The sequence below is a fragment of the Panthera uncia genome (assembly GCF_023721935.1).
Source record: "Panthera uncia isolate 11264 chromosome C1 unlocalized genomic scaffold, Puncia_PCG_1.0 HiC_scaffold_3, whole genome shotgun sequence".
NCBI lineage: Eukaryota > Metazoa > Chordata > Mammalia > Carnivora > Felidae > Panthera > Panthera uncia.
In genome coordinates, this window is record NW_026057584.1 from 71,162,531 (window position 1) to 71,187,595 (window position 25,065).

Genomic DNA, 25,065 nt, shown 5'->3' on the forward strand with positions numbered 1-25,065 from the left:
TTTTTCTTTTCAGATAACCACATTTTAATATCAGCTTTGGTGATTGCTAGCACAGTAATTTTGACAGTTTTGGGAGCAATCGTTTGGTTCCTGTACAAAAGAAATTTGGATTCTGGTTTCACCACAGTTTTTTCAGCTGCACCCCAATCACCTTATAACGACGACTGTGTTTTGGTTGTTGCAGAAGAAAATGAGTATGCTGTTCAATTTGACTAAGATCTTGGAAATTTCAGATTAAGACATCAAATGTTGACAGCGATCTCCTGTACAGGATTTTAATGTAAAATTTGACAATGAAAATCAGTTTTCATGGTATATTTCCTTATTCCAGTAACATTATTCTCATATAATCGTGACAAAAACTGATCTTTAGGTTCATCATAAGTTTTTAAAAAGGAATGATCATAAATACAATTTGGTAGTTTTAACCACCTCCCTAAATGTACCTTTCACTTAAAAAAGTTTAAAGCCTAAAGTAGTAAAGTAGATAAAAATAAAAACCCAGTCTACTGCTCTATCTTCCTTCCCATTTGGTTGAACCACCTTAGGTTAGAATTGGGGAAAAAAACAAAAACAAAAATAACTCTTACCTACCACTGTAGTTTTAGTAATCACCAGGTCTTAACCAATTTCTAGGTCTTGCTTTTATTAATAAACATGAGAAAACATACCTTTAAAAAGATCCTATACATTAAGACGTCACACATTACAATTTACTGTGGCAGACGATTCCCCTAGTATTTTTATCTTCCCTTTTGAGTTAGATGTAGAAAATTTTTTAGATTTTAACCACCCCATATCCTACATTTTAAAATTTCATTACTTTTAGAACATCACTTTGGACAAGAAATCTTATTTTGTACTAATAACAAATGGTTAGAATGTCAATGAAATTTTATAAATTTTTTGAAGCAAAAAGGATTACAGCCATACCAGGAAGGTGTGGAAGTGGATGGCAGTGAGGATAATGCTTTGATCACAGAGCCCCTTTATTTAAGAATATTTCTTCTCTACCTCCAGATCTGTTCCTATATAAGGTGTGTCAGTGCTCCCCGAACACTGATGAACTATCATTCAAGGACATGAAAACTAGGGTAGCAAAAACTGCAGAAAAACACTACATACTACTGTAGTTGTGATGCTCAAAGTTGTCAGTAAAGGTGAGAAGAATCTTTTTGGGGGTAAAAAATGAAAACGAGAGCTGAATCAAGAGTGATTTTCCTTAGCATTCTTTATAGCTTAAAAATACTAGAAAAGATAAATATATGGAGTTCACATAAAATTCTATTTACTGTATTTAGAAACCCTGAAAGCTCAAAGTAGTAGTCTCTCTCCCTAACCAATGTCTCATCAATTATCTTATGGGAAAAACTTTTCTTATGGGGAGATACACTATCTCAAGCTTGACCAATGGCAACAAAGTCCCAGCTTACACGATGTGTCCACTGGCATTACGAATAACCTCCTTCATCACAATTAATGGCACTGTTGTTTAATGACATAGGAAAAACTACAAAGTGCTGACAAGACTATATGGTATGGCTGTGTGGTACTAAAAGAACAGATGTTACACTAGCCTTCTTACACAAAACAACTACACTCTGCAAGAGCTTTACATTTCTAAGTTTTTGGATACTATTTTATTCCTGGTAAGTTATTAATAGTGAACAGATTGGAATTCCTTCCTTTTTCTATTCAAATTCTACCAGTCATTTAAAAACTAAGACAGATCTTAACTCTTCCTTAAAATGTTCTCTAATAGTCACAGATTTCTACAGTATCCAATATAGTAGCCACAAGCTACATGTGGCTATTTATGTTAAAATTAAATATAACTTAAAGTTCAGTTTCTCAGTTGCACTAGCCACACTTCAAATGCTCAAACACATGTAGCAGCTACCGTAATAGGCAATACAAATTACAGAGCATTTCCATTTCCATCATCACGAAGTTTTACTGGACAGTGCTGCTCTAGAATCTCCCCTTCCACTTAACTCCCATACAACTAATTTTCTTGTTCATTTTGATCACTTCTACCCAATGGCAGCTCTTACAAAACAGCTACATTAAATTGATTTAATTTTCCATATTTGATTTCACCTTTCAAGTAAGTCCTTAGAGGTCCCTGGTTAGTGAAGTGTTAAATCTTAATTTTCTTCATACATCAGAACATCTGTAACAGGGCCTTTGCATCTATTCAGTGGTCAACAGCAAACTGGGTCATTCAAGTCTGTATGTATATTTTTAATATTATCAACATAACCATGCTTATTTATATTCAAAATGTATAAATTGCTTTCTTCAACATCTTGGTTTTGGTTAATAAGGACAGTATAAATTCTTACGTTTGGCAGGTATCTAGAGAATAACATTAAACTGCATTTTCCTAAGAATTTGCATTCTCTGTAGTGAGTGCTCTATGGTCTATTTCTGTTTATATGGTTTTAAAAGTAATTCACACGTACAGGGTATCAGAAGCTTATGCAATATTGAAATATGAAATAGTAAGCGGTACTACGGAACTGAAAGTATACTAAGCTCAAGCCACTGTGTATCTCTGGCATTAAGCATTTAATATGACAATAAACTGCATACCAATGGAATGTTTTCTACTAAATTAAAAAAAAAATAACATTTATTTTTGAGAGACAGCGAGTGAGTGGGGGAGGGGCAGAGAGAGAAGGAAACACAGAATCCAAAGCAAACTCCAGGCTGAGCAAGCTGTCAGCACAGAGCCCGACGCGGGGCTCAAATGCACAAAACAGGACATCACGACCTGGGCCGAAGTTGGGACGCTTAACCAACTGAGCCACCCAGGCGCCCCCTACTATTTAAATTTTGAAGTAAGTTTTGTGGGTTAAGTAGAAGATACTTAACTTTCATGCTGAATCTATTAAAAGTCTATTAAAAATTTGAAACTCAAAGCACCCCTTAAGGGCCCACAGAATAGTGAAACTGGTATCCTTAATTTTGTATTTTTCCTTTAAGGCAATGCAGAGATAACAGGTAAAAATTGAGCAAATGTTTTACATTTAGGGGCGCCTGGGTGGCTCAGTCGGTTAAGCGGCCGACTTCGGCTCAGGTCATGATCTCGCGGTCCATGAGTTCAAGCCCTGCGTCGGGCTCTGTGCTGACAGCTCAGAGCCTGGAGCATGTTTCAGATTCTGTGTCTCCCTCTCTCTGACCCTCCCCCATTCATGCTCTCTGTCTCAAAAATAAATAAACGTTAAAAAAAAATTTTTTTTTAAACTTATATTTTTGTATGAATTGGGGTTTTACTTCTTAAAAAAGCTTTAAGGTTTGAAGTCTACTTTGAGCACCACCAGTTCAAAAGGAAACATTTCAAACTATAAAGTAAATCAATCAGTATGCATTTTATTTCCAGCCAAGGTTTTACATTAAGACAAACAAACTAAGTGTGGGCAAACTGTTGATTCACATTTGAGAAATTGCATGGTTTCTATTTAGGTTCTGAAAATGTAGTTAGTTGCCATAACATAAGACTATTTAATCTGAAACCACCTGAAGGTGTTTAAAAGTATATCCTAAAGGGTGTTGACAGAGGAAATATATACAGTGTTATGAAACTTTATACACAACTCCTGACCATGGTATAGATCTATTCATGTGATCTATGAATAGGTGATGAATAGGTGAATAGGTGATGTTCATCTGTTCTCCAAAAGTGGTGAAAAATATTAAGTCAGTAAATAAATGCTCAGAATTACCAAGGAACAGTTAAAAACGACCAGGATCCAAACAGGTTATTTATATCGTATTTATCTATAAAGAAGTGACAACACTAAAAAACACATTGAAAACCAGTGTTTTAAACTTTAAATGTGGGATTTAAAAATATTCCATCAACTTGAGATTGCAGTAATTTTTTTTCCCAAATAGCATTTGATGGGCAATTCCAATATAATTTACAGCTGTAATACTCCTAAAAGGAATATCTACATACTATGGCTTATCAAATATAATCTGCATTTTGCAAATCAATACAAAAATTTATCCATCATTTATACATTTTATATTTATATACTTCTTAAAAATTAGATTTTATTGCTAAGTGAATTTAGGATTCGTATTAACTTTGGGAACCTAATATATAATGCTTTCATAACTTCCCAATTATTTTTTTTTATAAACACTGGAAGCAAATGATCATGAAAATGAGACTGTAACTTAAGGCATTTTTGAAAAGAAAAATAATTAGGTGCCATTTTATTTCAAAAGCATATTTTGTCCCACTTTTTTCACTAGCAAGAAACTAAAAACATGAACCATTTTTTTTCATAAATATGACTACAGTAATCAAAACACAAAAAAGGGTCATCAGCATTACTTAGATATTTAAAACAAGGATAACATTTTCCCACTCACCGAAAAGAAAAATACTTTTGATGACCACTTTATAAACATCAGATTCATTGGCCATGTTAAAAGGTCCAGGAGAATTTTTAATTCAGCAATACTTGAGAATATATATATATAGATATATATCTATATATATATCTATATATATATATATCTCCAATAGGCATTCCCCACAAAATTAAATCATACGTAATTGCCAGTTTTAATAAACACTTGTTCACAGATCATCCATTTGTCTTATATCAAGTTAGGCAATATTAAATGTTCTGTTATGGTCTCCATCTTCTTCGGAATCATCCTCTGAAGCTGTTGAAAGAAAACAGGATGATCAAGAATGATTTTAAGGGGGATGAGAATGGATGTGTAAATATGAAGCCAGAACAGCAATGACTTGTAAAATAAAAAAAACCCAATTTAGTATTCTGTTTGGTCAAAATGATAAGTTATGACAGGGTTAGGGGTGGTTTGACTGTGGGTGATGCCCATCCATAATGCTCCCACCCCCACATCTTTTTATGTTAGTTTTTATAAAAATGAGAATGCTTAAAAATGTGCTTCAAGAACGTCTTCTAAAAAGCTTCTGAGATCAGCCTGTGTTCACAGTAGCTAATGATTTAGACACTAGAGAAAAAAATGAACTTAAGGCAAGTGCTCTCACACACCTGAGTAGAATCTGGTTTATTACCGCTGCATGTTTGATGCATCCGATGAGAATGAAAAAAAATGTACACAGAATAGGTTATGGGTATTCTTGCAATTTACATCAAAGCTATGTCTATACAATGCCAAGAAAAAGCTCTATTTAGTCCAAAAAGCTTTTATATAGACACAGCCTAAGTTAAAACAATTGGATTTAGTAAAAAACTTTTGAGATTATTCCTATGCCTCTACATTGTCAGAAACATCATGTTTGTAACATTTCTGACCTCAATTTAAGAGCCATTGTAGTAGCTCAGAAGTTTAAAATAAACATCCTGGAATGTCTATAGGAGGGGCCTAAGTATAAAACTATGGATTCTCTAAACTGTTACGTGTTGAGGAAAATGGAATTCACTAAAATAAACACCCAATCAGCATTTCCCCTATTATCAAGGGCAGAAAGGTTAAATGTATACTCTTCTTGTATTAATATTAGACTCAATATTTAAGAGCACCCAACAAATGGAATCAACAAAAACATCCTACATGTATGGATGAAACTTAAGTTTTCATGTTTCAATTTATCTTGCAGAAATCTTCAATCCATTTTTAGTAAATGATAGCAAGCATATACTTGGCTCATGAATGAGTAAATCCTATGGTTAAGCTTTATGCTATATTATGGAGAAATATCAAACTAAGAAATAAAACAGTTTTTCAGAGAACTTCTCATGTTTTCTCTTCAATTAACTCCACAAGAGAAGAAAATTCAGTGAGAACCAACTTTTAGAATACATTAATATTCTGGTACTTAGGAGTAAGCTTGTAGCACCCACAACAGTTTTTACTCTCAGCTGAATCTGGGTATATTTCACCTCCGTCTTTCTTACATGTTGGCAGTAGACATTGCTATGTTTAGGAAACTACTAAATGTTAGTTTAAAAAAAAGTAAAACAATCTGGGGAAAATATTACTATCATTTAAAACAAATTACTACCATCACATCTGGCAAAGTATGAATTTGCTATATAATTTGCTAAAAGAGATCTTTGTGTTAGGTAACATAAGGGATGTGAAGAAGTTTATATAAAAGAAAAAAAAAGATGTACACCAAATGAATTCCCACTTTATATACCAGACTCCTTTATATACCATTTTCACACATACTAAACTGTGAAAAGGCATCTGGTTGTACCTCTAATCCTTTCAAAACTTAAAAATAGTACAAACTTAATGACAACAACCCATGTCTTAGAATATTCTAGGAATTAAAAGGCTCTCATGAAGACCAAGTCCTTCTCAAACTTTACTTCAAAGGGTAAAAAAACACGCACACTACAGGTAACACTCCACAAGTGTTTTGAAGATGAGTACAGAGAATAATCAAGTGGAGAATATATATTTTAAAACACTTCAAAGAGTGTAATGGAATCTGATCGTGGGGAGCCAGTTGCTTTGGGTGAAAAAGTACAATAGGTAGGGTAATCTTGAATTCCCAGGAACTGTTTCAGAGCCACCAATATCTGTGCCCACCTGGTACGAAGCACCCTGGAGGTTGTAGGACTTTGAGGTTAAGCTGTGCAGATGCCTGTAAAGATTTGGGCATTAAGTGCCTTCACATAGGAGCCCAGGCAGAAGTCCTAATGCTGGAACGTGATCTTAAGAGATTGGAGTTGATGTCGGAGCTGGCTGCCTATTAAAGGTCCATGAGGACCTGAACAAGGAGCAAAAAAAAAACTATGGCTTCTGTTACGGACTCAGAACTAGGAATCTTTCACCCCTATTTTCCTAGAACTATACACAAACCCAGGGAAAACTTTTAATCTAACAAAGATGAATAACAAAATTTCTCTCTCTCTCTCACACACACACACCTAACAGATTTAGAAATGTGGTTTGACCAGAAGTTTTCTTTTTGATTAAAATTAAGGCGATCAAAAATAAAAATTTTAAATAAAACACTAGTTAAAATATATCCTTCTGTACCTTAAAATTGTTATTTTTTAAAAATATGCTTTGAAAAAGGTCAGTTGCCCAACCCATCTTTCCCAAATCAGTTATTATGGTATTACTACGCCTATAAATGAAGCTCTAATTTGGTAGAAAGCGTATACAGTAAGGTTTTGGTCTGTGGATTTAATTTGCAAAAGAAATTCAACAAGTCTGGGAAGGGGAAATTCCACCTACTTTCGAGATCTTCCATATGTGCCTGAAGAGTTCTTGCAAGGTTAATAAACTAGAAACAATGCAGAAAGAAATATAGTAGTTTAAATGTTGCAAATTGATCTAAGAAGAGAATCAGTATAGGAGATTCATTTCTACTTTAAAAAGTCAAACACCATTTAAGCCTTTAAAATAGGGGTCTTTCTACCCCCACATCAAAAATTACAAGCTTAAAATATTTTTTAACTGTTGTATATAATCACCATTATATAAATGGTCATGTAGAAATCATGAATCATGTAAAAACTGAAAGCTGCTATAATAAAATAATTTTATCTAATGGCATTTCTGTCTTGCATAAATACAACACTTCAAAAAATTATGGAGAAAAAATTAAAACCATTACAATGTGGACACAAATGAACACTCTTAGGGGTCAAAAAAACAAAACAGGAACAATTTTATCTTCCGTCTAAATTTGATAGCTCCAGATGTATTACATTTATTTCGATACTTAAAAAAAATTTGTGAAAATGACTTCCACTTTAATAATTTGTACCTTTTACAAAGGCATGAATTATATGCTTTATATAAAGGTTTATTCATTTTGAAAAGATAAGTTACCTTTTAGGAAATCATCTTATGGCATCTACTATATTTAGGTACTACGATTTCTAAAGTACTTAAAAGTCCAGAGATCTTCGCTCAAATTATAAATGCTCGATAGTTCATTCTCTTTTCTCTCAATGATAATAATCTATCAAATGGCTTACAGGAATGTTCACATGAGGACTACAGAAAAATGTTTTACCAATTTCCAAACTATATATATTTGGTAATTTTGATTATTTGGTTATTTGGTAATTTTCAAGATAAAATAAAAACATTACACCTCACCAGAAATTTGGCTCCATTTTTAACAAAGTGAATATTTAAAAAATAGTCTGAAGTATATGTTGATGAACACATTTCAAGATATGAAGTGTTCACAATACTACAGTACTGATGCAGGCCCTAGCCCCTGCCACACAAATTGGGCGAGGCAGAGAGTATAAATTTCCTATGGTACACTGAGGTAAGTAGCATCCTATACTCATAAGCACCTAAGAGACAGCTAGCTCAAGTGTTAACATTAAGGTAAGAGTGTACAGAGTAAACACACAATAGTCCATATCTTAAGTAGTTTCTAGTAATATGAATACTTAAAAATTAGTACACTGCTAATCTTTTACAGGATAGTAACAAATGAAATTGAAGTTAATTTCCCATACTCTTTTGGTTTTTGGAGTTCAATTTAATAATGAGTTGTTTTTTTCCCTCCCAAATGAAAAAGAGCATTTTCCCTAGGTATTTTCAATTCCATCCCTGTTTTTCACTAAAATGTATTCCAATTACCTTCAAGAGCTAGAAAATTACTTGTTTAAAAATAGCTTTTTGAAAAAATTAGCCTGCTTGATAAAGAAGGAAGAAAGCAATTCCCATTAAATCTACATTATCTTTATTTTCAAGGCACATTTTAATATAAGAGCTCCCTAAAGAAAACTAAATGTAAACATGTAAGACAATCTGCTTTCCAAAGCGAACACTTGCTGCATCACACCCTCCCTGCTCCCCCAATTCCAATATTACTTACTCGGACACGTGTGCTTGGTTCATTTGTATTTCCCATCATATCAGAAAAGCTTTGTTCGCACAAGTGCAATAACACAACTAGGTAGAGACCAGAGCTGATAAACTCATACTCAGCCTTCAACAGGAAAGCAAGCGAGAAAAAAAAAAAATGAAGAATGAAAAATTAGTAGAATTGAGATTGATACTTATAGCATACCGATAAACTAGAGGAAATGTATTTACATCCAGCTCCTAGGAAGAGTATAATGCCAATTATTGAAAAAGAAAGAGCTGTCTTTCATAGTTTCATAAAAGTTCACTAACTGCCATATAATGTATTCAAATAGGTGTATGAATAACCTTTTCATTCTCATATAGTCTTCCTTTATGTAATGATTTATATAAAAGTGGGAAAAATCATTTGATGGTGGAATGAATGCTCTGGTTCTACATAAAGCTGAAAACTGATTTCATTACACAGATAGCTGTAACTATTTGCTTAAAAATTACCATTTCATCTACAGCAAAAATCAATACATTATGTGACTAAAATCCTATTCTGACAGGTTGTTCATGTAATTTAATTAACTTAAAGGCAACACTAAATATAAAAATGAACTAAAAAAAAGGTAGTAAAGTAACTTCCTCATATCATTCACATAGAAATTTGCAATGGGTAAAAATAGATCTTTGGTTCAATGCTGTTCTGTTGGTTTTGAAGCTAAGAAAACAAATCATGAATATAGTGCTATTAAAAAATCTAATCTCTTCTGTAACTGTTACACAGTGATCTCTAAATTGTATCATATTTTGATAACTTAAGAAATCTATGTTCTTAGTGGCAACTTCAGCAAGTAACTGGTTATAGATTCTTCATAATACTCAACAAATTTGAAATTAAAAGTTTCTCTAAATGCTTCACTTCATTAACTTTGTTTTTAACTTAAAAGAAAATCATGCATCCAGAAGATTAAAATGTATTATAAACTAATCATTTAAAATGAGGGTATCTGTCAGACCACTAAAATCCATGATTCACCAAGAACAAAGATGTTAAAGCCAGAAAGCTTCATCAAGACTGTCATTTTCCACCTAATATTTCTCAATGCCTCTCAATTATTTAAGAGGTGGGTCATTAAAATCCTTGAAGAACAATAAAAATACTCTTGGCTGTACTGAAAAGCCAAAGAACCACCTTCAAGAGACATGATGGAGTACCTACAGAAAGAATGGAAGAAAACCATTCTTTGAAACCTACTCTGATTTTGAGGAAAAAAATAAAAATTTCTTTGCATCTTTCCATACTCTTTCTTCTTGTTCTTTAAAATACCACTGTCTAGGGGCGCCTGGGTGGCGCAGTCGGTTGAGCGTCCGACTTCAGCCAGGTCACGATCTCGCGGTCTGTGAGTTCGAGCCCCGCGTCAGGCTCTGGGCTGATGGCTTGGAGCCTGGAGCCTGTTTCCGATTCTGTGTCTCCCTCTCTCTCTGCCCCTCCCCAGTTCATGCTCTGTCTCTCTCTGTCCCAAAAATAAAATAAAAAACGTTGAAAAAAAAAAATTAAAAAAAAAAAAATAATAAAATACCACTGTCTAGGGACGCCTGGGTGGCTCAGGTGGTTAAGCATATCACTTCAGCTCAAGTCATGATCTCACGGCTTGTGAGTTTGAGCCCCTGGTCGGGCTCTGTGCTGACAGCCTAGAGCCTGGAGTCTGTTTTGGATTCTGTCTCCCTCTCTCCCTGCCCCTCCTCCACTTGCGCTGTGTCTCTCCCTCTCTCAAAAATAAATAATAAAACATTTAAAAAAAATTTAAGGGGGCGCCTGGGTGGCTCAGTCAGTTAAGCAGCCGACTTCGGCTCAGGTCATGATCTCGCAGTCCGTGAGTTCAAGCCCCGCATCGGGCTTTGTGCTGACAGCTCAGAGCCTGGAGCCTGTTTCAGATTCTGTGTCTCTCTCTCTCTCTGACCCTCCCCCGTTCATGCTCTGTCTCTGTCTCAAAAATAAACGTTAAAAAAAAACTAAAAAAAAAAAAACTTAAAAAACTTAAAAACTTAAAACTCTAGCTGTCTAGAGAGACTCCTTAAGAATTTAAGACAATTCCTTATTGAAAGTGGTACTCCTTTTGGACAACGGGCTTCATTAAGGAATAAAACAATAACCAGTATTAGAGTAGCATCTGTACTATATCAACTAATTTTTTTCATTCCTTAGATCAGTGATTCTTAACCTGGATCTAGGCAATTAGCTTCAAGAGATCTGGGAGTCCCTTAAATTATATGCAGATTTTGTGTCTATGTATATTTTGTAAAGAGTGTTCCTTGGTTTTAATCAGATTTTCAAAGGGTATCTATATTCGCACATTTAAAAAGAGTGTCCACAAAAGATCATATATTGCATGTTTCAATTTATATGAAATATCCAGAATAGACAAAGTCAAATAGAACACAGATTGGTGGCTGCCAGGGGATGGGAGAAGGGGGAAATAGGGATCCCCTACTTAATGGGTACAGGATTTTATTTTGAAGAGATGAAAATGTCCTGGAACTAGAGAGAGGTAATGGTTGTGTAGTGCTCAAGTGTACTAGTACCAATAACTGTTCACCTTAAAATGGTTACATTACATAAACTTCACTTTAATAAAAAAGGGAGAAAAGTGTCCAAACACTTCATTTAAAAGGTGTTTTTCAAGCATTCATGCATTCTGTCACCATCACCTCTCTTTTTATCACAAATATGCTAATAAGCACATTTGGATAGTATGGCCCTAGAGTTATCCTCATAATCTTTCAACATCTCCCACCTGAATTTTCCTTTAAAAAGGAAAAAATACTGAGCTCTAAATTTCAAGAAAAATTAGTGATCCAATCAATGGGGGGAGAAGGGAAGGAGAGATCAATACATACCAAAAAAATCTGAGACATGAGAGGATAATACATGAAATAAAATTTTAGTATCATCAGAGAAATCCTGACATTATGTATTTGTAGTGATACAAATACTAAAGGAAAGAAAAACAAGTGAACTTGGAATAAATGATTTCACATAAGATAACTCGTTCAACATATAGATGGAAGCAGAATGGGGAGGGTAGAGGGAATCAGACATGAGGAAGAACAGGGGATTATATAGGCACATAAAAAATTATTCCTAACATAAAAAAAAAACAAAACAAAAAACAGGATGCAGATCTGGGGTTTGGTGTTTCAATTATTTTCCAGTACTCAGAGGCATTCACAATTGAGACAGCTCTGGGGAGAGAAGGTTGGCATGCCTACTTTGGGACCCATTTCCTAAGCTTTCCTTATTTTTAGGTTTATTTAGGAAGCATATGATGAATTTTACCTTACACTTAAAATTTGTGACTTTGTTATGTGCCTTGTGCTTTAAAAAGTTAGGGGGAAAATGAAAAATTATAGAATCATATAATACCTAATGTGGTAACAGAATTATATTAAAAACATTATTATTATTTTAATGCAGGTTTTCTGACCATGATTTAATCTTTTCTTCAAGAGTTGTCCTTTAAGCATAGAACAGACACTTACCAAATTAGGCAAAATATACTAACTTGTTCATTTGCATGAGCTCTATGTAGTTCATGAATATCAAAATCCTCCAGGTTAAGCTGCAACTTCTCTTTACAGAGTTCACAGGTGGTTACAGCCTCTAATGAAGAACCTGGTAAAATTAAAAGGAAAACTTAGTTTGCTATGTCTCCACAAAATACTATTCCTTGTAAAGTTTTAAGCTTAGAATATAGAGAATCAAAAGGGAGAAAGGAAGGAAGATTGCATTACTGCCATAAACCCGGTAAGGTCTCCTAAAATAACAACTGGTTAACACTAACGTGCTTGTCAGGTCCTAAGCTTATGCCCATTATTTAGGTGTCTGTTTTTTTCCTTCCAGAAATGCATGCTACCCCATCCTTGATGGTGGGAAGCTGACAATGGAACATCATCTGTACTTCCCGCTTCTTATTTAAGTACCTTGGCACGATGCCATGAAAACAATGTTAAATAATGTAGTATCCCAAACAACTAGTTACCTATATCCAGGCCAGTATCTCTGATGTGACAATATATACCTAAGACGTTTTGTCCTCTAAGAAATGTGCATTCCCTGTAAGCTAGGAGGGAACAAAAGGAATCCACCTTTGTCTAGGTAAAAACAGCTCCATTCAGTCATAAAAGGAACAAAGTCTTGATACATGCTACAACATGGATGAAAATAAATAAGTTACCAGGGATTCAGGAGAAAGGGAGGTGGGAGCTGCTGCTTAATGGATGAAGAGTTTTTGTTTTGGGGTGATAATAAAATTTTGGAAGTAGATAGTGGTGATGGTCACACAACATTCTGAACATACTCAATGACACTGAATTACACATGTAATAACGGTCAAAAGGGAAATTTTACTTTATATATATTTTATCACAAAAGGAAAAACAGTTCTTTCTGTCCAATATGCAGTTACTGGTTACTCCTAAGCTTCTGGCTCCAATTAAATCATTGGTAATTTTGTCTAATTAAACATATAGCCATTTTCCCCCATGCTTATTTTTAGACAGCTTTAAACTAAAATATACATATACATATATATATATATCCTAAAAGTGTGTGTATATATATGTATATATATCCTAAAAAAAAAAAAATATATATATATATATATATATATATATATATATATATACACACACACACATATCCTAAAAGCAGAGAAGTCATGTGATTAACAGGGTAGAAGTTTAGATTCAATTAACATTTGTTGACTGTTATATGCCAAGATTTAGAAGGAAAAAGAAAAGTAGTAACCTCTGCCTTCAAGCTCTTAAAGCTCTTAAACAGTAAAATCTGGCATAAAGTCTAAGACAGCAGTAATTTATATGCATTTTCTTTTGAAAATAGTTGGAACAGAAAGTGAGTGCTATTCTAAGGTAGTATGTTCTCTGTTGTCTCAAAATGTCCTGTAGTCAAATTACATTAAGATAGTCACTATATTTCCAGTATATGATTAAAACCAAGCTGTTGTTGCTGTTTTAGGAGTCTAACATACATAGAGATACTGAAATTAAAATGCATCTGGAATATTTTAATTAAAGACAATTAATATTGTACCACTGAACTAAATTCAGGATAAGTCCATACTATGACTGATGGAAAACAAAGAACGTGAAAGAGATTTATCAGACATTTGTTTTTAAAATTTTTAATGTTTATTTTTGAGAGCGAGAGAGACAGACAGACAGACAGACAGACAAAGAGGGAGACATAGAATCTGAAACAGGCTCCAGGCTCTGAGCTGTCAGCACAGAGCCTGAGGTGGAGCTCGAACTCACGAATGGTGAGATCCTGACCTGAACCGAAGCTGGACACTTAACCTACTGAGCCACCCAGGCGCCCTACATTTATCAGACATTTCTTAGAACTATTCTCTGATTCAGAAGCAGGAGAAGTGTGATTATAAAATACAGGCCTCTGAGATCATTTAGTACAAATTCTTTCACGTTTTAGTGCTTCATGTTTTTTCTTCTAGGAATTAAGTGACTTATAGAACAATGTTCAGTAGATCATATACAGCTCAGAAAAGCCCATTTATCCCTACGTGTTTAATCTAGGGCTCTTTCCATGAAGACCCCACCTCATTCAGTAGGCCCTGACTGCCCTGACTGCATTCGCCTCAACTTGTACTAGACTTGCTTTATTCATTTTCGCATACCCTGAGAGTTTAACAGTCCATACGTGGCAGCTGCTTAATAAATGTTTAAAATCAATCTCTACCAGAATGAATCTTCTACTAGATGGGGTCTTTACGTAAGTATGAGAAAGCCTTTGTGAAAATTTATCAAGAAGGTTCAGTTCTTGAGATCTTTATATTCATCTGATCATATCTTAGAAAGCTTATTAATAACCTGGTAACACCCATCTAATTGAGTATTTACCACATGCCCAGTACTGTGAGAAACTATTTATAAACGTCATCTCATTTGACCTTCACAACAACCTTATGTGGTAAGAATTACTCACTTTTACTCATAATGGATCTGAGGCCCAATCCCAGACCTACTTAAGAACATTCAAAAGTAGATCTAAGGCATCAATGTTTTTTAAAACTCTAAGGGATAATTTTGATCAGCAGCCAAGGTTGAGAACCAATGTTAAAAAAACTTACTCAAGATCCTTCAGTTAAGTTTTAGTGCCATTATTCCAATCTAGGCCTAACAATGTTCTTAACACACTGTATCAACTGTTTTCCTGCCTACACAACGCTAAATGTCTAACTGCAAATGTATTAGAAGGTGAGTCAACTTGTTTCTCATTTTGGTAATGGCTAACATTGCTGGGCCCTTACTAAGTGTCAAGAACAAATGCTACCATGCTGAACATTCATTTAATCTTGATAACGGCCCAGGACATGATAAAGCCAAGAAGCTATCATACCACCGTACAGCTAAGAAGCTGCAACAGGTGAGATGGGTCTTCCCCCACAGCACTGGGATCAGGCTAGTTTAAAAGAAAACATAACCTCCCTACCCCAAAGGAGGCCTTGGTTACCTAGCTACAAACAAATTTTTCCCAGGAGCCTCATAATCTCCAGCTTGAACAGGTTACCCAAGTCTTCCAAAATGATGATTAAAATCAGTATTAACGGGGCACCGGGGTGGCTCAGTCGGTTGAGCGTCCGACTTCGCCTCAGGTCATGATCTCGCGGTTCATGGATTTGAGTCCCACATTGGGCTCTGTGCTGACAGCTCGGAGCCTAGAACCTGCTTCTGATTCTGTGCCTCCCTCTCTCTGCCCCTCCCCTGCTCATGCTCTGTCTCTCAAAAATAAATAAATGTTAAAAAAAAAAAAAATCAGTATTAATGCCATCCTACCTCACAAATTATTTTCCTGTCACCAACTATTATTAGACCATCAATCTCATACAATGGCATACACTGGTGCGCCTGGGTGGCTCAGTCAGTCAAGCATCTGGCTCTTCTTATCAGCTCATGATCTGACGGTTCGGGCCCGTGTGGGGCTCTGTGCTGACAGCATAGGGCCTGCTTGGGATGCTGTGTCTCCCTCCCTCTCTCTCTCTCTCTCTCTGCCCCTCCCCTGCTTGCTCTCTCTCTCAAAACAAACAAATTTTTTAAAATTGTGCACATTTACTAATCTCATCTAATTTCCCACCCTTCTTACCTTAGGAGTCATTTTTACTTATATCCTCTGGTACTCATGGTCTAACAAATTTCTCTCAACTTTAAAATTAAATTTCACTCTCTCAAAATAAATAAATAAACATTAAAAAAAGAGGGGTGCCTAGGTGGCTCAGTCAGTTAAGTGTCTGACTCTTGATTTCAGCTCAGGTCAAGATTTCATGGTTTTGAGTTTGAGCTCTGCATCGGGCTCTGCACTGACAGCTCAGAGGCTAGAGCCTGCTTCTGATTCTCTGTCTCCCTCTCCCTCTGCCCCTCTCCAGCTTGCACTCTCTCTCTCTCTCAAAAATTAATTATTTATTTATGTTTATTTACTTTTGAGAGAGAGAGAGAGAGAGAGAGAGAGAGCGCGCGAGCGGGGGAGGGGCAGAGAGAGAGAGAGAGAGAGAGAGAGAGAGAGAGAAAGAAACACAGAATCTGAAGCAGGCTCCAGGCTCTAAGCTGTCAGCACAGAGCCGGACACAGAGCTCAAACTCACAAACTGAGATCATGATATGAGCCCAAGTCAGACACTTCATCGACTGAGACACCCAGGCGCCCCAAAAGAAGTAATATTTAAAAAAAAAAAACACAGTACAATACATTAAATTTTGAAGCAAGATTAATGAAGTTCATTAATGCTTTTGCTTCAAAAATTAATTACCATACTTTTGATAAGAGTATAAATTTGACAATCAGTAAATTATAATCAGATTTGGTAACTAAAACGTATATGTACGTGCATCTCTTGGAAAGATTGCAAAAACAAAACACACAAAAAGGCAAATCTTACCAGAGTTAATTTTGGCCTGTAACCACTTTTTCATACAATCTTGGTGAACATACTGCAAGCTTCCTGTGCACTTGCACGGCTCTATCAGCAAGTTAGATGATGATGCAGCTGCCATCTGACAAATTCTACATAAGTCACCTTCTTCTTCTTCAGAGTCCTCTAAAAGGAGGCTAGAAAAGAAGGAACATCTTGTAAATACAGCTATCAAAACTTATCCTGGTTGGTCATTTCAAATCATACATAATCTCAAACAATATTTTTGTTATTTCTATTCATGTTCTAAGTAGAAAAAAAGCAAACAACCATAAAAAGCTCCAACCACCATTAAAAACCAATTCAATGAGAATGAAAATGACAATAACTGTTTTAAAGGTAAATGAAACAGGATATCCTATTATTTACCTTCAAAGGCTTTAAGTAATTTTGTCTTTGATATCACACTTATTTCGTATCACACCTTATTTTTCACAATCACTTTACAAATATCCCAAGAAATTTTAATTTCTACAGTGTCGTAGACTACTTCAGTTCCAATGGTATAAAGGTAATGTACTTACATACTTAGCACCTTCCTCCCCCATCTCCGAAAAAACATTTAGGACAACTTCAAAAAATTAAATCCGGGCTTGTGTTTTTTCACTTACATGCTATCAGAACCACATAGGGTTAAACTGATAAACTTTTTGTGCTAAATCACAGTAAAAGAACAAAGACTTTTATTCATTTCCCCCACCCCTAGCAATGTTATTTATTTAATCATCCTCATTTCAACAGAGTAGGCTTTTAAAGTGTGAAGCAGTTTTCATTAACCTATGTCCTCTAACAGGCCCACATGTACTGCTTAATTTAAATGCAGAATGATAGCCATTTATATATATATTTTACAAATATTTAATGTTTGTTAAAGTGCTTATTGCCTTAGTCCATTGCTGGCATGAAAGAAGTAACTCAGTAAATTACAACTGAATGCTAAACTGTTACTAAAATACAACCTGGATGATACAGGTTCCTAATGAATTCAGCAAAAAGATGTATGGAAAGAGGATTAGATGTACAACTGTTAGGTGATTATCATGGTCTGGTTAAGCCAGAGATATAACCTCAAGCATAAATATTTATGTTTTACCTTCAGATTTAACTTTCTCTGGCTTATACTTTCAATTATTTTTACTTAAGAGTTTCAATTTTTTAGACTTGTATTAATTTACTTGTGGAGTGTCTTGAAATCACATATTAGCAAAAAATATATAATGAAGGAATACCCACACACTATTTCTATGACAAAATAACCAACAAATACTGCTTTATAATCTAACCAGACACGGTGGTGCTGGCTTAATTTGTTTCTCTTTGGAAATTACCAAACTAATGCTTTGCCCTCTGTTGAACCACTGCCCTCAAATTAACCTAACTTTGAACACAGGAAATATAATAGTTACTACATTTATCAGCAGACAGCTTATAATCAGAGGGAGTTACTATGACATTAAAGCTAAGACTACCAGGGTATCTTTTATCAAGAAAGGAAAAATAGCAAACTTCAAATGTGAGAAGAGAATAGTCCCATGCTACAATTTGTCCTACATAAAGAAAAAAGGGAATGTAGTAGCCTAATATCCAACAACCCAGACTCTCTTTATCCCCAGAGAGTTACATTTTAATGTATTTCTTCTTAAAAAAATAAAAAAATCTAAAATAGTAAAAACTATGCTTCCCAACAATCCCATTACATTAGTTATTTATGAAGAAGAAAAAGCAACAAGTTAAAACACCCCACAACCTTAGCTTTACCTAAGTCTTGTCTTCCTATATTTTACATGAACTATCCTAATCCATTTTACAATAAAAATTATTTTAATAGATGGAAAAACTAAGTACACTAAAATGACAAAATAAACAATCAAGTTGGGACTGAAATCTCTGATCTTTCATCTCTTCACTCTTACCAGAGATTTTTAAATAATCAACTGTACAAAGATTGTATTTGCTTATAAAAAGATTCTAAGTCCTAAATTTAAACTACTATTTCTGTCAAATCAATATACAAAGAATATTCTGTGTACATGTACACGTCAAAAACAAAATCTGTGCAAATGATTTTATTTTATCTCATTCCAGAAGAGTCTGAGATGAGATATACAAATAAATGGTAAATAAATCTTACTAAAGGGTAAGACAGATAGTTTTGATAATTTATAAACCCCTGGGGTCCCTTATCAATTCTACTTAGCAATGGTCTACCAAGGAACAGGGTGAGACATTAAGATTTTTTGCCTTTTTATGCAAAAAGCTGTATTGAAAGCTGGTTAAAAATAATCTTCAGACTATTTCTTGATGCAATCTACACCCCCAGTGCCTATCTTCATTACTAATTCTCATCCACTTTACCTCTGAGAATTTAACATCTTAGTGGGTATAAATTTTAAGGAAAGAAATTTCCGGTATGTTTCTTGTTATGAGAAGCCATTTTAGAAATAAAGATTTCTGGGGCACCTGGGTGGTTCACTTGGTTGAGCATCTGACTTCAGCTCAGGTCATGATCTCACAGTTCACAACTTTGAGTCCCACATCAGGCTCACTGCAGAGCCCCCCTTCAGATTCTGTCCCTCTCTCTCTCTCTGCCCCTCCCCCACTCATGTGCTTTCTCCCTTCAAAAATAAAAAAAGATTTCTTCCTCTAATCTGCTCTTGCTTTACAGACTTATGACAGGTATTCAAATTTACCTCTCTTTTATTTTCTGCAGTTTTTCTGGGTCTCTTGAAGGTGCACTTTTAGTTTTATCACTTTTTCCATCAGATGAACTCCAACCTGAAGGAATAATATCTACAGTGATCATGACATTGTCGGTCAAATTATTTCCAAGTGCTGGGGGGACTGCGAATCGAAATAAAGAACCAGGAAGGATCCCTGTTATTCCTGTATTTCTTCCACTGTGAGCTGAATCTGATGTGGAGCCACCCGTAGCAGCACTACTCGATGCTGCAGATGCTTGTGATCTGTTGGCAGTAGCCCCAAGGGGATCACTCTGTGCTTCAAGGTGAACCACTTCATTTGATTCTCTTCTAAAAATATGATGAGATCTAGGTGGTATATCAGAGGTAGGTATCCTTGAAGATTCATCTCGTCCCTCTCGTCTCCTTCTAGAGAACAAAGGTGTGCATCTATTTCTAAGTGAGGAAGATAACCATGGTCCTGTATTTCTACCTTCAGATTCTTGGTTAAAATTTTCTGAATCAGGCTCAGAGCTATGATTTTGGCTAAGAGATGACAAACCCCATCTTCGCCTAAGAAATCGAAATCCCTGAGAAGCTTCAGATGCCCTATTATCGGGAACATCAGAAGCTGACGCTGCATTGCTACGAGACTGTGAAGCTGTCAAGATTCTTGGAGAAACATAGGAATTTTCAGAACTCAATGATCTTGTATTCAAGGAATCCTGACTAGATCTTCGGGGAAAGAAGGTAGATGACATACTAGAAGCTATACGTGACAGCAATCTTCTGGTTGAACGTCTACCTTCGTTGTCAGAAGATTCTTGAAATGATCTTTGAGATGAACCAACCCTATCTGAACTGCTTATGGTTGAGGCTTCATCTCTATTTGAAAGATAAGAAAATCCAGGCTGTGTACTGCTTTGGGGAGATTCCAATTCTCTTGGAGAAAAATTTGACCTTAGAGAATTTCTATTAGAGTCCCTAGAACATGGTACAGTCTGATGTTCAGAAGGCATCTGGTGGTTTGTGGATGATGTATTCAACTGTAAAGTGCTCACTGAGTTATCTTTTGGTCTTGCTCCCTGTGAATATGAAGAAGGAACTCTGTCTTGAATATCTATTTTTGAAAGAAAAGAAAGATAACCAATTACATGAAATATTTTGAGTATTAAATTTAGAATTATTAACTAATATTTGCAAAATGAAACACTGGATTCAAACCAATACTGCTATTATTATGAATACACAGCTTAACTACTATTACAGAAAAAAACATAAATGTATTTCTCTTTTTATACTGCTAAGTCAACACTCCAAACTGAAAAGAAAGAAATGTATCATGGCTAATGAGACAAACATCTAAATCTACTAAATTAATGAAGGTATAACAGTCTGAATCTGTTAATCAGAAAATGATATGGTAAATATCTAACATCTAAATGGATAAGGAATTTTATTTTATTTTTAAATGTTTATTTTTGAGAGAGAGTGCGTGTGTGTGGGGGGGGTATTTTTGAGAGAGAGCGTGTGTGGGAGAGAGAGGGAGACAGAGGATCCAAAGTGGACTCTGCGCTGACAGCGGAGAGAATGATGTGGAGCTCAAATTCACAAACCATGAGATCTTGATCTGAGCCAAAGTCGAATGCTTAACCGACTGAGCCCCCCAGGTGCCTCTAAATGGATAAGAAATTTTCAATGAGCCAAAGAATTCACTGTAAAGGACTCTTACAATAAATAATGGCAAAATAATCCTAGGAAGACAGTGTTTTGGAGATTCTTCCTACACTGCAAGAAGTATAAAAGTTATTTCATACAAATACTATCATCCTTAAAATTTGACGGCAAACCTTGGTTGACAGCTAAAAATTCCTCCAATCTTTTTTCTTTCAAGTTCTTATCTCTGTTACTTATCAGACATAACTCTATTTTTCAACACTTGCTAGAAGCTAGGAGTCAGAATAGAGCCCACTAGTGGTGGTTCTACACCTTAAAATGAGATGAGAAATACTACAGCATTCCTTTATAAAGAATTCTCAACCACACACTTAGCTTAAAGAGTGAGATTGATACTGTGCTAACACATGGACCTTTGTGAAGGGATAAACTGTTAGTGGCTAAATCTACTCTACCCTATACTTTTAGACATTCAAACCTAGACGCCACTGATACTATATACTAGAGCTCATACGCCTAAAACCAAACAAATAAAAAGAGGTCTTCATTGATCATTGGTCAAGGCAAAGACTGCCCCAATAACTTTATTTAAAATAACCTACACAGGGTGTGCCTGGCTGGCTCAGTTGATGGGGTTGTGAGTCTGAGCTCCAGGATGGGTGAAGAGATTACCTAAAACAATTTTTTTTTTTTTTTTAGTTTATTTATTTTGAGAGAGAAAACACAAGCGGGGGAGGGGCAGAGAGAGAAGGAGACAGACAGAGCCCCAAGCAGGTTCTGTGCTGTCCACACAGAACCCAACACAGGCCCTCGATCTCAAGAACCCTGAGATCATAACCTGAGCCAAAATCAAGTCAGGCACTTAACTGACTGAGCCACGTAGGTGCCCCAAACAAATGTATTTTCTTCTATGTAAATCAAACTCCACTTCTGCCTGCTAGATCTCTCAACTTCAATAAGCACCTTTTGTTTTTTAGTATTACTATTTTATGACATTTAATTTTGAAAACCTTAATACACTGACAGAAATAGTGTGGGTCTTTATTTCAACTGAATGAATAAAAGCACATTCATGTTAAACAAAAGTAATTCTAAATTAAATGTTGATTTCAAGCTTTAGTTAGGTCAGAAATTTACCATTAAGTAGTTATTACACTATACAGTTAATCCCTGAACAACATGGATTCGATCTGCATAGGTCCACTTATCCACAGATTTTTCTGGTAAATACAGTAGGCATTATATATGTATTTCTCTTACGATTTTTTCTTTTCTTTTTTAACATTTTTAATGTTTATTTATTTTGGGGAGGGCGGGTAGGGGCAGACAGAGAGAGAAAGAGAGACAGACAGACACAGAATTCGAAGCAGGCTCCAGGCTCCAAGCTGTCAGCACAGTGCCCGATGCGGGGCTCGAACTCACAAACTGCGAGATCATGACCTGAGCCGAAGTCAGACACTTAACCGACTGAGCCACCCAGGCACCCATTATGATTCTTTTAATGACATAATTTCTTTTCTCTAGCTTACTTTATTATAAGAATTCATTATGTAATACATACAAGTATATGTTATCTAACTGCTTACATTTTTGGTAAGGCTTCCAGTCAGCAGTAGGGTATGAGTAGTAAAGTTTTGGGGGAGTCAAAAGTTATATATACATAGATTTTCAACTGCACTGGAGGAAGGGGCAGATAGGGGCCAGTGCCCTCACCCCTGCATTGTTCAAGGGTCAACTGTATAACGCAAATGATATTGGGGTATGCTAAAATTATTTAGTATACTTTACGACATAGTTTTTAATAAAGTATTTTTCAATATTTATTTATTTTGAGAGAGAAAGAGTGGGGGAGAGTCAGAGAGGAGAGAATCCCAAGCAGGCTCCAAACTGACAGCACAGAGCCCAATGCAGGGCTTGATCTTACGAACCGTGAGATCATGACCTGAGCTGAAACCAAGAGTAGGAAACTTAACTCACTAAGCCACCTAGGTGCCCCAACATATACTTTTAGAAAATTATAAGCAGGCAGAATCCAGATACGACTGTACATCTATTTTAAGCTTTTTATTTTTTAAAGTATAAAAATAAATAAGCTAGTATACAGTATAAAAACATACTAAGCTATTTTGAAATCTCCGTAAGATGCACTTCATGTATTCGTTTGTACTGTCATTTTAATAATACATACACAGAGGAAAATGTAACATTATTAAGCTATACATAATAATACAATTTATACATACATGATGAATTTGTGAAATCACCACTTCGGTGGCTATAATCCATAAGATTACTAATGGAAGAATCTGTTCTTCTCTCTAAATCTCTTCTCTCTCTCATCAAGTCAGTCCCAAATGATCCAAGTACCATTGATGAAGATCTAGGAACTTGATTATGCCTCCAAGAAGATTCTTAAAATAATGGAAGAAATTTTAATTCAGAAAATGCTTTCAAGATTTCTGATGACAATTCTGTGGTATTATACAGGGAGGTTATCATGATTTGTTACATAGACGCAATCAGAAGCAAAATTCAGCAAAACATAAAATTTTTCACTAATGAACTCATCACTTATAAAATTGTTTCCTACTCAAATATTCTTCTCTAACACTACAATTTACTACCTATCCATGATGCCAATGTCTCAGTCACCTTCTACAACACCTGACCATACCATGTGAGCTTGATGTAAAATAATTCCAGAACAAAATGCAAAGCTGGTCAAAGATGCAGAATTTCCTGAAAAGTCAATGAAACTGATATTGGAGAACAGCCAAAATTAAAATCAAGCCATGTCAAAATGGAAGATGTTTTACTATAGCCACTGAAGATATTTTATCAGAAATATTATCATTGCCATCACACTTGCTTCACTTATTGTAAAAATTAACGTACTGTTGCAATCATAATCTAAATTTTTAAATGAAATCATATCTAACAAAATAAATTAAAAATAAGTCTGATAACTTTCCCCCCTAACTATTTACCTTGAAATTCTGGTTCTTCCTTTCCTAGTCCCAATAGCCTTATTGATTCCTCCTCATTAAGGGAAATGGCCCAGGGTATTTAATGCTATGCCTTCACAGAGTAGAAGAGACCAAAAGTATCTGTGCACAATGGTGTTTGTCTACAATGTTAAGGACAGTCTGCTCTTCCCCATCACACTACTCTTAATATTCTTCAGATGGGCAGTGTCTTTCCCCAGGCGGTCCTGCCTATCAAAATAGAAAGGAATCGCTTACACTAATTCAAATGATAATACAAATGCATTTCAAGAATTTTATCTCCAATTGTGTCATCACAAACTCTGTCTCACCTTAAAACTATCTCAGGCATTTCCTAGTGTTTCATTTGAAGAGGAATCTAAGTGAGGAGGGAGCCTCATCTGCCCCCTCAAGGAAAAGAAAAGATGTTTTCAATTTGTGCAATAAATGTGTGTCTGTGAGTACAAAATACCATGCATGGAACTTTATGGATAAGGCATCTAAATCCCAGAATGGTTAAGTGACTTGTCCAATGCCATACAGAGGTCTAGAATTGAATTATTGCTTTCAGATTCCTTATATATAGAACTCCAAATAGAATACCATCAACTATTTTTGTTCAAAGAATTTCTATTTTTTCTCAGTATAAGTATATAACACAATATTCACCATTTATAAAAGATACGCTTAGGTTAGGGAATGTTAACGTATCAGTAAATTTGGCTTCCCTAGTATAACAATTTAAAAAAAAAAAAAAAGTGACCTCCTATACAATAACCAGCAAAATACATGTCATTTTTACCAATTTGATTACCAAACATATCAGCTATTCTAATTAACCAAAATATGTTAATCTTGTTTGTATAGGAAATTTGTATCAAATTTAGAAAGAAAATCCAAACTGAGTTAATTTTAGTTTCAGCACTAATAA

General features: G+C 35.2%; 2 protein-coding genes across 12 annotated transcripts in view; one reads left to right on the forward strand and one right to left on the reverse strand.

Moving 5' to 3' along the window:
• LOC125911871 (lymphocyte antigen 75-like) overlaps nt 1-3,628 on the forward strand; it is a 135,453-nt gene extending 131,825 nt beyond the window's left edge. The window contains exon 39 of the mRNA XM_049616109.1: nt 14-3,628. Coding sequence (XP_049472066.1) covers nt 14-216 — 203 coding nt within the window. The 3' untranslated portion in view covers nt 217-3,628. The remainder of the gene's footprint in view (nt 1-13) is intronic.
• Nucleotides 3,629-4,558: 930 nt separating this feature from the next.
• MARCHF7 (membrane associated ring-CH-type finger 7) overlaps nt 4,559-25,065 on the reverse strand; it is a 59,343-nt gene continuing 38,836 nt past the window's right edge. For 3 of the 11 annotated variants that reach the window (XM_049616115.1, XM_049616114.1, XM_049616116.1), the window contains exons 4-9: nt 23,394-23,561; nt 19,486-20,593; nt 16,763-16,932; nt 12,360-12,469; nt 8,816-8,929; nt 6,842-7,255 (exon numbers count right to left, since the gene is read on the reverse strand). In XM_049616115.1, coding sequence (XP_049472072.1) covers nt 7,097-7,255; nt 8,816-8,929; nt 12,360-12,469; nt 16,763-16,932; nt 19,486-20,593; nt 23,394-23,561 — 1,829 coding nt within the window. In that variant the 3' untranslated portion in view covers nt 6,842-7,096. Of the gene's footprint in view, nt 4,687-6,072; nt 7,256-8,792; nt 8,930-12,336; nt 12,470-16,762; nt 16,933-19,485; nt 20,594-23,393; nt 23,562-23,824; nt 23,890-24,137; nt 24,366-24,466; nt 24,543-25,065 lie in introns of those variants that run through there. The other 8 variants (XM_049616123.1, XM_049616122.1, XR_007454487.1 and 5 more) reach the window with 8 other exon arrangements.